This window comes from Cimex lectularius, unplaced genomic scaffold, assembly GCF_000648675.2.
Source record: "Cimex lectularius strain Harlan isolate CLEC.00 unplaced genomic scaffold, Clec_2.1 scaffold20, whole genome shotgun sequence".
NCBI lineage: Eukaryota > Metazoa > Arthropoda > Insecta > Hemiptera > Cimicidae > Cimex > Cimex lectularius.
The window spans coordinates 1,276,930-1,289,623 of record NW_019392641.1 but is presented as its reverse complement, the minus strand read 5'-3'; the positions used below and the strand labels follow the sequence as shown (position 1 = coordinate 1,289,623).

The 12,694-nt window shown below is 35.1% G+C and overlaps 3 protein-coding genes across 3 annotated transcripts; 1 reads left to right on the top strand and 2 right to left on the bottom strand.

Moving 5' to 3' along the window:
* Positions 1-216: 216 nt before the first annotated feature.
* LOC106661615 (carnosine N-methyltransferase) lies at positions 217-3,954 on the bottom strand. The gene is made up of 7 exons (XM_014385136.2): positions 3,628-3,954; positions 1,499-1,703; positions 1,258-1,415; positions 1,065-1,205; positions 728-1,008; positions 543-667; positions 217-483 (listed from the first exon to the last, which is right to left on the bottom strand). The coding sequence occupies exons 1-7, from the start codon at positions 3,705-3,707 to the stop codon at positions 385-387; spliced, it is 1,089 nt and encodes a 362-aa protein (XP_014240622.1). The 5' UTR covers positions 3,708-3,954; the 3' UTR covers positions 217-384.
* Positions 3,955-5,409: 1,455 nt separating this feature from the next.
* Positions 5,410-9,779, top strand: LOC106661560 (proteasome subunit alpha type-1-like). Its single transcript, XM_014385055.2, has 5 exons — positions 5,410-5,636; positions 8,528-8,778; positions 8,881-9,040; positions 9,108-9,320; positions 9,379-9,779. The coding sequence occupies exons 1-5, from the start codon at positions 5,634-5,636 to the stop codon at positions 9,610-9,612; spliced, it is 861 nt and encodes a 286-aa protein (XP_014240541.1). The 5' UTR covers positions 5,410-5,633; the 3' UTR covers positions 9,613-9,779.
* A 337-nt stretch (positions 9,780-10,116) lies between these two features.
* Positions 10,117-12,466, bottom strand: LOC106661559 (cytosol aminopeptidase-like). Its single transcript, XM_014385054.2, has 7 exons — positions 12,163-12,466; positions 11,604-12,027; positions 11,406-11,547; positions 11,131-11,352; positions 10,702-10,970; positions 10,478-10,649; positions 10,117-10,407 (listed from the first exon to the last, which is right to left on the bottom strand). Exons 1-7 carry the CDS (start codon positions 12,317-12,319, stop codon positions 10,138-10,140), a joined length of 1,656 nt encoding a protein of 551 aa, XP_014240540.1. The 5' UTR covers positions 12,320-12,466; the 3' UTR covers positions 10,117-10,137.
* Between the last annotated feature and the right edge of the window lie 228 nt (positions 12,467-12,694).

Here is a 12,694-nt window from a genome sequence, read left to right as displayed (position 1 = left end):
ATTCTAAATCCATCAGAGTACCAGCAGATGGTGCGTACTCAACATACAGGGCCTTTCCCATTTTTACTTTTTATTTAGTACTTAGGTCTGTCCAGAAAGGAAAAGAGATAAACAAATCATAAAAAGAGGAACATTAAAAGTTAAGATTTTTTTCTCCTTAAAATGTAAAATAATCACAAACACAGATTAAAAAAACTTGAAATTAAAAGTCAGATATATTTCTAAAGTAATTTTAATCATGTTATCACACTTTGAAATAGTTCTTTTTATAAAATAGAATACATCCCAAACATAAAAATTCACAATAACGTTTTCTTTCTCTTATACTTAATTAGTACAAGGGCATTATAAAATTTGCCCCGACTGACATCAGGTAACACGTGTTCAAGATTTCGAGCATATTAAGAACACACTATCGTAGACACGTTTCAGCATAGATTTGGGATTTTGTGAATAGAGCGTTCTCATGCCCGTTTTTTCCACCTGATAAAATATTCAAAACATTAATACATATTTGTTTTATTTAAAAATCACATCATTACCTCGATGACAAATCCTAGACTTTTTATAATTTCTGTAACAACTTCAAAACTTGGTTCGATCGAATCTTCATTCAAAGAGGTCGAATAGTGGTACTGGAGTGGGCCCAAGTTGATCCATACACCTCCTACAAAAATTTAAAAATATTTTATAACTATAAAATTTAAATGAATTAAGTACAAATTACCAGGCTTGAGTACGTTGTAAATCTTCTCGATAAAAGTATAAATGTTGTTGGCGCAATCGATAAAAAAACAAGTTGCTACGCAGTCCCACTGTTCGTCTGAGTTGTAGACCTCCAAGAAATCACCGGCTACCATTGAAAACCTTGAAGTGCCGTACATTTTATAAAGCTCAGATGGATCGACATCTGGAAACCTAATGGGCGCCACTTGGTCTTCTGCACTCATGTTGTTGTCGCATTGATGCACCCAGGGGTAAAGTTCATAGATTTCAACACCTCCGCTTCTACAAACATTAATTTAATTTAAACATGATCAAAATATAGCATTCAATAACGTTACCTGTTTAAAATGAAATTCGATGCAAAGAGCATGAACAAGGAAAATTCATTTCCTTGGCAGGTGAAGCCTCTCCTGGCTATTTCAAAAGCGAGCCGTCCTAGGCCTGCCCCGGGAACTAATACATGGATGTCCTCCCTTCGACTTTTTTTACAGATTAAGACAATGTCGGCTGAACGAACGGCTATATACTTACCACGTATCAGCTGGAAACCTTTCTTCAATAGCTGCAACTATTGGTTCATAACAAAGGAGCCTTTCCTCGCTCCCGTCTTTACTCCAGTCCCTGTAGAATTGCTTCAGTGTTATCTGCACCTTGTCGACATCGGCAACAGTGAGCTTTGGTCTGGAAGGCTGGAATACACGTTTCAATTCATCTGTTAAGGGGAAAACTAATGAATCTTCTCTTTGAGAGAGAAGGTGGGTGAATGGCCTACCGGGTTCTGTTCCCAGTCATGTTGTACGTTCTCGAACAGTTTTTCAATGTCCTGAATTATTAGCCTGATGATCCTCGAATTCTGGTCAATGCACTTTACCAACTGTTCCAGCTTGTTTCTATATTTTTTCAGCGCTACTTGTTGAACTTGCGGCAAAGTGTTCAAATAAGCCAGCCTTTTGTTAACAATGCTTCTTGAAAAGTTTCTATAAAATTTTCAAATATTTACTCACAAATGTAAATTAACCCTCTGTATTTTTACTCCATTTAATTTTGGAAGCACATAAGAAACAAAAATTTACTATTAATTATTTTGTTCTGTTTAAAAATTGTAAATAATTTAAATGCACTCCTTTCTTTTGCTTTAGTCTCTAATATTTGTTAACTGTAAATATCTGTTTCTCCATTATACTTATTAATTGTAAATAAAGTGAAACTAAAATGTAATTTTGTTATAACAAAGGTATGTACAGCATGTAGTATTTTCGGGCCAAATGAAACTTTTTTCTTTTTAATTGAAAATGGTGCTCACCAGGCTAATATAAATGTCAGCACTGGTAAAACCATGTAAAGCAAACAATAGCGAATTAATGGCCAAATTAGAGGAGAAAAGTGAGCACCTGAAATTCTCACAACTTTGGAGTGTATGGTTGAAGAAAATGGTGGACTGACACTTAAGGAAATGAAACATCTCTCAACGATTGCAGTTAACGTAGGACTTACTGCAATTCACAATGCACTGGTTTCTTTGAAAATAACTTAAAAAAAAAAAAAGCGCCATTGGAAATCAAGCAAAGAGTTGCTTTAACCTATGATGAATGGGCATCTGCAAATCATTCTCTCCCTCATTTATCGATGAATGTTCACTTACGAAGAAGCATAGCATATTAAAGAGCAAACACCCGCGCATCATCACAATCCCAACAGCATGCAGCCAGAATGTGACACTTATGTTGGCCTCTAACAATCAAGGTGTTTATCGCCATACAGTAAAACTACTGGAAATTGCAATGGAGAGAAATTCTGTGATTTCGTACAAGAACTTTGCAATGAACTCAATGAACTATCCCTTAACAATTCGCCACTAGTCATGGATAACGCCACTATCCACAAAATAGAACAAGTTCAGCAAATAGTGCTTTCTTTTTCCCATCTAATTTCTTCCTCATTCACCTTAACTAAACCCTGCAGAACTTGCATTCTCGTACATTAAAAACCTTGCCAAAGGACTTGTGGCTACTTCCGGACCAATTACAAAATCTGCCTTAAGTTATTCATCACAGCATGAACTCCCTCACCCAAGCACATCTTCATTGACTTTATGTTAAAGCTACCAGCAGTTGCTGTGAGAATACCCCTACACTAAAACCATTTATGTAATATGTTTCGTGATGTGCGAGTTGTACTGTATAATACAAGCATATTGACTTTTTTATTTTTTTTTTTATTTCAACAACCCTCACAAAACCTCAGGTTTCATTTAAAAAGAAAAAAAGTTTCATTCGACCCGAAAATGCTAATATATTAAAAAAATAAGTAAATAAGAAATTTGAAAATATTAAAAACAAGTGGTTAGAGAAGTGGCGTATTGAGCCGAAGGTCATGGGTTCGAATCCTGCTTGTTCGCACTATTTTTTTTCATCTCAACCAAGTCATTACATAAAAAGAATAATTGAAATTATTTAAACATTAGAATTTTGTTATGAAAATTATCCACGCAGGTGTCTGTGGTGCAAGTTAAAAATTGTTTGAACAACACAATGAAAACAAATATGTGCAAACAGTACCAACACCTACATAAATATAAGTATTTTTCTACCGTGTCAACTCTTTTTATGAGTTTAAAACAGATTTTTATTTAAGAATCAACTCATTGGTTAATTAATAGTTATTGACTGTTTTATTTATTTAGAGTAGATTAACTAATTTAATTGTATTCATATAAATATGATTGTGATCAAAGGAGGCGGAGACAGCAAGGCCTTGTCCTTTGATCTGAAAGGTTCTTTTAGTGACAACGAAGCCGGGCCTTGTCACTAAACGTTAATATAAGACCACGACAATCGCAGTTTACACGCAACAGGCTTCCTATTAGTTATATATATATACAAAAATCTAAAATGAACCTACTTGTATGCTTTAAAAGACTGGATGATTTTGAAGAAGTGCTCCCTCTCTTGAAGGCTCTTTTCGTCGAGTTCCTTATCCATTTCCCTGTCTGCCGAGGCTAGCCGAAAGGAGGAAATGTCATGAAAAACGCAAGGCTGAAGACAGGCTGCACAGAACGAAAGGCGACTGTCGAGTGCGGGCGCCGTCTTCGCCGGGCGTGAAGCGTTCCGAGGGAGGAGCGTTCAAAAGCGCGCAACAGAGAAGTCCCAGTGACGAACCAAGCCCAAGAGGTTCAGCTTCAGACTTCAGAGACAGATATTTTGTCTCTTTCCCCCCGAACGCCAGTATCGGTGCCAAAACAAAACACCAACCTAACAGGGATTGGATAATCGCGGGTGAAGCGCTAGCGTGCAATAGAGGCAAAATTTAAAAAATTTCCACCTTTGGTAATTTTTTTAATGAATGAATAAATGAAAAAATAACTTTATTTATAGAAAGAAAATACATTTATATACTTAAGGAAGTATAACAGAAATTAAAATAAAAACAGTTCTTATACAGCATTGATTATTAAACCGTCTGCTGGAGGTGGTCCTCTGATCATCACTTGCTTAGAAAATAATATGCAACAAAGATAATAACAAATATTAAATAAACAAAATTAAATTATATTTAAACTGTTAGTGCTTCTCAATATAAAATTAAAAATTTAACTTCTCCACGAGCTCTATGCCAACACAACCAGGTCTAAGTCATCTTGGGAATTAAGTTTTGCTATAAATGGGGTCTCAAATCTCTAGTAGTTCCAAAAAGAGAACTCAAAACTCTAGTAATTTCCAAAAAGAGTCAAAACTCTAGTAGTTCCCAGAAAGAGAACTCAAAACTCCCAGGGAATGGGATACATCCAAAAAAATGAAGATGTCTTTCCTCGCGCAGAAGTTACACAGTGGTAATTTTTTGTAAAAAAAAAAGAAGCATTATACGTGTTTTAAAAGTAAACAAACTTCACAGAAGTTAAAAGATCTTCGGGTGGAATCGTTTTTATTCTAAAAACAAATATTAAAAATTGTCATTTTTAGTTTTAAAAAAAATTAAATTTACTTTTTTGGGTAAAAGGTGTAAAAATATAGCATATCACATAAACAAACAAACCTTAATAAACCAAAATATATTTAGTTTATATCGATAAATAAAACGATTTTTAGTATATCCACCGCCGAAACGAGTATAGGAAATTTTCATACATTCACAGATGTGCAACAAGGCTGCGTGTTAAGTCCGCTACTCTTTGCGTAGTTTCATAATGATATATATAACTGCTTGTAATAAACGGAGGTTTACAGATGAGATTTTAATACTGATAATAGATAAACGTAAGGAAAAGAAACATTATACATTAAATGTGTCGGTTTTGTGAGCAAACAAATTTGCCTTTTTTGTGGGGTAAAGTAATAATAATATACTATTTCCTTTGCTACTAATAATATAATAAAGTATAGTAATATACTATCTCCATAAGCATTTAAGTAAATTGTACACTAAAAGGAGTTATAACTAAGTAAATATAATTTGTGATGTAGGAATGGCAATTATTGTCTAAGACAATAATTTATTTCCAAAGAAAATCATTGTTGATATTTTACTATGTAATAACTAATAATATAATATATTATTATAATTTTAAAGATAGCAACTCCTCTGACTATGAAGTGTTGTAATCTGTAATTATCGAAATAAATTGTAAAATGTTTAGTTATGAATAAAGACTTATATTATTTATTATTGTTATTATTATTACAACGATGTTTTTTTTTTTAATAGAACAATTCCTACGATTTAGCGCAGCCAGCGGAATCGCCAATCGGCGAAATTCGTCTTGCCGCTTTTCTGTTGACCGTAACCTACGCGTGAGAGAGGAAATTTTGTATTTTGTGGTCTCATCGCTGATCACACCTCCTGTCTGTCCGTCGAGTATCGCTTCGCGTGCCAAGTTTTATGTTTTAGGACTTGGTCTCTCCTCTTCGAAGATGGTAAGTCGGCTGGGGGATTTTGGTCCGTCCCGTATCGCGTCGTGTCTCACCTTTTCCCGTTTGACAGTAGCGGCGTTTTCGCCTCCACCGGGCTTTACGCGAGAAAGCACTGGCGGTTCGCTTTTTGAACTTAATTGTCAAGTTAAAATTTCAAGGAAGTACGAGAGTTTTCGAAAAGCTTTCAACCATTTGTTGACATCCTTTTACACGATAAATAGAGCATAAACTAGAATTTAAAGAAAACCCTACATTATTGGAAAGAGCAGTAATTTGTTACAGTCAATTTTCTAATGACTTGCAAGACTTGTCTAAAATCATTCGGTTTAAATGTTTCGATTTTCACCACACTGAACTACCCTCAACAAAAATTGTCACAATTAAATGAATTGTGATAAAAAAAATTTGCTAACTAATGTTAAAATAGCTTAAATAAACTATCCATAGATGCTAAAAACGATGAAACTGTACCTTGATCTTTTGTCCTTAAGTTTTTAACTGGCAGCCTGTTTCCTTTATCAGCTAAAAAATTTCAACATTGCATCCACATCATAATCGAGTTATTAGATTTATGTTTTATGTAATCATTGGCCTGTAAGAGGTTCGTTTGATCAGGTCCGGTGGTATCATGTGTTCGCTTTTTCCTGACAGTAGAAATGTTCGAGTATTACAGTTCTTTTGATCTATAAGTCAAGCTAAAATTTCAACAGTGTGCATCTACCTACACATAAAAAATAAATAAGTGGCACTTTACTGGGTGAGAGGGTATTCAGGTGTATGGCATGAGATGATAGATAAATTGGCTAAATCTACTTCATTGGGTAACTTCACCGTTGTCATGCAACTTTAATTTTTTTTTTAAACCAGGGTTGCTAACCGAAAATTCACAGATGTGTTGCGAGCTCCTAGAAATGGTGCCAGGATAAGCTGTGCAGTTTTCAGGGGAACTCCTCCATTTCCTGTTATCCATAAAAAAAAAAGTCGTAAAAAGTAGATTTTTACACTAGCTTAACTCTTGGTCATTGATCCATTTTCTATACAGAGCCAGGAGTTAATAGGAAACACTCTTGTGGCCACTCGGATGTTGGCTCGGAAACTGTTCTTTAGGAGCTTGCTATTCCTTCGGCTCCCTTCTGGTATTTACCTTTTTTAATGCTTCAGACCATACCTCGCACCTGTAGAGCATGATTGGGTGATAGATTTGCTGAAGGGCTCACAATCTTTGTGATCTCAATGTACTAAGAGCCAATGGAAATTCCTGAGGTCTTAACATCCCAGCACGAAAACCTAATAATTGCTCTTTAGACTATCACCAAAAGTAAAGTAATTTCTATTGTACAGGAGGACTTAATTTTATGTTTCTCGATTAAAAATCCATGCGCTATGACCTGATTCCAGCCTAAAACTTTCTAGTCATGCCTTGGTTTGATATAAAATGTTTTTATGTGTTAAGTAAATTGTCATCTTTTTTTTTCTCAATGAAGAGTTTGTAGGTTCCTCGTTCTGATTATTCAGTATTTATATGGGTGAAAGGGATCTAATTTTTTTTACAAGTCCCATTCACCAAGATATATTAGAAATATATTATCTAGCTCAGTTGTCTTCAATCAACCTGATATTATTATTGCTGGCTTTATCCCATATGAATGTTTCCTGCAGTGTGATATTTTTTTTATTTCATTATTATTTTTTTGCATTAATAGCACAGAGAAGATTAAGAACAAAATTCCAAAACATATGATGATCAGAGATGATCAAGCTACATAAGACTTAGATTAAGATTTGATTAGGAGCTGGCCTCTTTACAGGCTGCGCACCATGAACAGAATTGCTTTATTGTGAATTACATAGCTGCCTAGAGACCTTAAGACTTTTTACCAGATTTCAAAGCTTTCTAAACAACTCCCATGTGTATTCTTCAGGCCCGGGCTTTTCCTCTGCCAGTAGTAGAAATCTCAGCTTATAACTTCACACCAACAGAGGACATGTTCTGCTGTTTCTTTCTGGCAGTATCTGCAAAGGCTTGTTTCTCCCATTCTGAGCCTTTATGTATGCATGCCTCCAGTCTGTGTGCCCTGTTAACAGTCCAACTATTATACTAGCTCAAGTACACCTTAGATTTAGTAGTTCAGTTGTTAGTTTTTGTGATGTCCTTTGTTGAACTTTTTCGCATGCCACTAACCTGGGGTATATTTTCATTGATTGGAGGACATATTTTTAATACATTGTCCATCGATAAACTTTTTTGGCAATTGGTAAGTTGGTTCAGGGTCAATAGGTGTCCTCATCTAACTTTCCTTGGCCAATTTATTCCTTTTCGTTGTCCCTATACTACAATCCCAGACAAGAATGTCCCCAATATCTGAAAAGACCCTAATGCTATCCCAAATTAGTGGATTTTACTACCGTTGCAGCAGTTGCTCTCAGGGTGCCACCTAGCTGTTTAAGTAGATGGCTATTTTCCAATTGCTAGGGGCATCTTACTCTCATAATTGGTTGGTTTCTCAAATCCCATCATAGTCCTTGATATTTTATTGCAAAATGGTCAGACCCCTTATTCATAACACCCAAAACTATTTAATTTACTTGTCAAGGAACATGGGGGATAAGTTATTATAAATTCTGAAATTTCTTTCTTTTCATACTTTGTGAAAAGATTTTAGGTTGTCCAGTGAGATACTTCTATTGATTAGTATTTGTATGCTGTAGTCTGTCTGAAAAATGCCTGGTAATAAATATTCTTAGACTTTGGATGTGCAATTCAGAACCATCTTTGATATGATATTCAAATTCTGAGCTCTAGCTACATTTTTTGTATTGTGTTGAGTGCATATCTAAATTTTTATTTATCAAATATTTATTTAGAATAAATAAAAAATACCTTCTTATTTTAGTTTAGAAACCAGTATGACAGTGATGTTACTGTTTGGAGCCCTCAGGGGCGACTTCACCAGGTTGAGTATGCAATGGAGGCAGTTAAACAAGGTGCGGCGACTGTTGCTGTTAAAAATAAATCACACGCCATTCTTGTCGCCTTGAAAAGAGCAACTTCTGAACTCTCAGCTCACCAGAAGAAAATAATACCTCTGGATGTCCATATAGGCATGAGTATCTCTGGGCTTACTGCTGATGCAAGAATATTAGGGTAAAATATTCTTATAATAATATATAAAATAATAATATATAAAATATTAATATTAATTTTTTTTTTTTTTTTTTTTTTTTTAAACATTTGTATTTGTGACAGGAGACACATGAGGACAGAATGTATGAGTTATACATATTCCAATGGAACACAGATCCCCGTCATTCGCCTTATGAATAAAGTTACGAACATGATGCAGCTGTGCACCCAGCGTTACGATAGGAGGCCTTTTGGGGTCGGCCTTCTTGTCGCCGGATATGATGTATGACAAACAATCAAAGGAGAATTAATAAACTGAAACCTGATAATTTTAATTTTTATTATTTCAGCACGACGGCCCTCACATATTTCAGATATGTCCTTCAGCCATTATGTATGAATGCAGGGCGATGGCGATTGGTTCAAGATCTCAGAGTGCAAGAACGTACTTAGAAAAACATTTAAATGAAATCAGTACTTGCCCGAATGAAACTGAACTCATCAAACACGGCCTTCGAGCATTGAGGGACTCGAGCCCCAACGATGTAGACTTAAATAACAAGGTATTCATCAATACGTTCAAACACTTCTTAGAGAAATTAAAGTAAAATTGTCTTGCAGAATGTAGCAATTGCTATCGTTGGGAAAGATAAACCATTGCAAGAGTTCACAGAAGAGGAGACGCAGGTTTATCTAGATATGATATTGAGTGAGGAGAGACGAGGAGGAGGCCCTGCTGTGGGTACCGCTGCCCCACCAGGTGACGCTTCAGGACCAGCCTCCAGCATAGGCGTAGATCAGCAGCCTCCAACAGGCTCTGGGGGAGAAGATGCTTCTCAGATGGACACCCAATAATAACTATTACGTTTGGCTCACAAGCTTTATAATATTTTCTACAAGTTGTCCTATTTTTAATAAATGTTGTGAGATAGTGTGGACTTCATTTTTCTTTGCTGTTTATTTTTTTCCGGTTAAAACAATAAGGTATTTTCAAGGTAATTAATATTAAATTACATTTTTAAGGATGATAAAAAATGAGGTTACTTTTTGTTTATTGCTTTTTTAAGATCTTAAGCACTTTTTAAATTTGAAAAAAGTTTGTTTCTTAATATATTTATTTAATTTCAGTGCAAACAATCTAATAAACACAATGATATCAATAAATTTGAAATGACTGTTACTCCAGAAAAATAATTGTTAAATACAAATATACATTTATACAATGTTTCGATTTGTTTTCCAGTTATGGTGTAATTACATAAACTTTTTTTTAAGTTTCGTTGTCTTGAATATGGCAGGATGGCTATATGGACAATAGTACCCATTCATACTGACATGCGATTAAAAAATGAAAGAAAGTGGTTTTAAAATTTTATATTTTTATGCACATGATGCCGCCTTCATTTTTTCATTCTCATCCTCCTGACAAGCCAAAGAAGCAAGGAACTCCACTATCGTTCGTGTCGGCCTGCCAGTCATACCTTTCCTGAGGTATGACCAGGTTTTCCCATCGGTCCTATTGACGCCGAAAGTGTCCAAATGAATCCAGTCAACCGAGGGGACAAACTCGTGAAGAAAAGCTGCACAAGAGCCTGTAGCTCCACATGCTCTGTACAAGTCGCCTGTATCTGCTATTTCATGGTCAGAAATCTAAACAATACATTCATTATTATTTTATATATTTAATTCTTTTTTTAAATATATGTAGAATTTAATTAACCATTAGATGGTAATATTCCCAAAGCGGCAGTCGCCAGATTCTATCACCAGTGTGAACTCCGGCTATCCTCATTTGCTCATAGAGTAGATCATTGTTGGTGAATACGACTGTTGCCCCTTGGCCCATAATTTCACCCGTCTCTCGGCAAAGCATACCGACATCCACGATAAACCTGATAAATAGTTTTATAAAAATTGCTTAAAATAATATTTATTATTATTTACTTGGGATTGTAGGTAGATGAATAAGTGATGGCATCAGTTAAAGATATCCTTCCATCAAAATCAGTATCGTTCACTATTATTGTCTTTCCGTTCCTCGATCTGATAACATCTCCCGGTTTGTAAGCGCATGAGCCAGGCATGTTTTCAAACAGGGGGATTAACGCTCTAACATTTATCGGGAGCTGAAGTGCTGAAGCAGCTCTGCACACTGCCACAACCGTGCCTGCTCCTGACATATTGCTCCGGCTATACTTCATTTCCTGTCTGTTCTGAAATTTTATAAATTTATTATTAGAATCTTATTTAAGTTAATAAGAATGTGTGGTGATTAGTGACCGTTAATCGATAATTATTCAGAAATCGTGAGATGCGGTCTGGTGTATGATTTCTGAATAATTAGTTAATAAGAATGTAGTATTAGTAGCGTACTTTCAAGCATAATCCACCACTGTCGAAGGTTACACCTTTCCCAATAAGAATAATTGGGGCAGTATCGTGGTCGCAACCGTAGTAACTAGCTTCGAGAAATACCGGGGGTTCACATGAGCCTTTAGCCGCTGACAAAAATCCTTCCATATGCATTGCTTTCGACCAATTGTGCACTTTCACTTCAACATTGACATTAGCTTTTGCTAAGACATCAACTGCCATCTAAAATCAATTCTCGTTTAAAACATAATTTTTTTAAAAGCTGTCTCCCTTACTTGAGCAAAACCTATAGGCGTAAGAAGGTTGGAAGCTGTTTCAGATAATTGTCTAGATAAATTTTGTGCGGCGGCTTTCTGAAGGCCTATCTGCCAACTTGTGTAATCACAGTCATCAAAAAGCTCCAGTCTTGGTATGAATCTAAAAGAAAATATTGTTGAACGCAGTTATTTTAACAGTTAGAATGAATTTTTCACATTTGTTGTTCGGGACTTTTATGCTCTTGATAAACCCACATCCCCATAGCAGCACCTTCTGCGCTAGATTCTGCGTGGCCGAAGCTCTCGATATGTACAGTTCTTGCATGCAGCTCTTGTAGTTTTCTAACACCTGAACCTGCAGCGATTCTTATTGACTCTTTCCACTCATCCATCTGTTCACGCTCGTTGTACCCTACACATTCTTCGCCTAAGCCTACCACAACGACAACATTAAATTGTGGGTCTAAGTCATAAAAAACCCTTGTTTCTCCGAGGCGAGGTATGGGTCCAGCCTTTCTCACAAGCTCGTCTAATTTGCCACCGTGGAGTTTATCATATGCTTCGGATGTTTTTGTTTTAAACCCCACTCCCTCTTTCTGAGGAAAATGGTGAATGCCCAATAGCAAACCAGACATTTCATCTAAAAATAATTTATTTTGTGTCAAAATCCACTTAACAATGCGCTAAAGATCCACCAAAGTAAGAAACAGTGATTTTATATAGAAATTTATTAAAATAATCTTGAAATATAGCTATCAATTTAAAATATTTATACCTTGGTCCATACAGTTTGGACGGAATCTGGCCGATTGCACAGAACTTACACTGAATTCACGGACAAAATATTTTTTAATGATCTTTTGATATATATTCATTTTGAAATTATAAATATAAACTAAAAATATAAAATTGAAAAATGGCCACAATTTCATACAATAAATAATTAAAAGTTAAAAACCAATTTTTAGTACAAACAAATTTTAAGACAAAAAATTTTGACCGTAAACAAAGAAAAATAACTAAAACAATTTAATTTGAAAATAGCCAAAAACAGATCCACATGGTAAATAAACACATTGTGTCATTTAGACAACTGTATATTATAATATACACCAGAAAATTAATTTATAAAGTTTTGCTTTCCTTTTCTACATATATAAAAATAAAAAATAAATCAATTGTATGTGCTTTTATTGTAATTGGATTGAGCAATAACTAAGCCTGGTTGTTACCAACAATTTAAATTTATCAAAATAATAGCTTTACTATGAAGAGTACACATTTTAGATAACAAACTCATTTTTTAT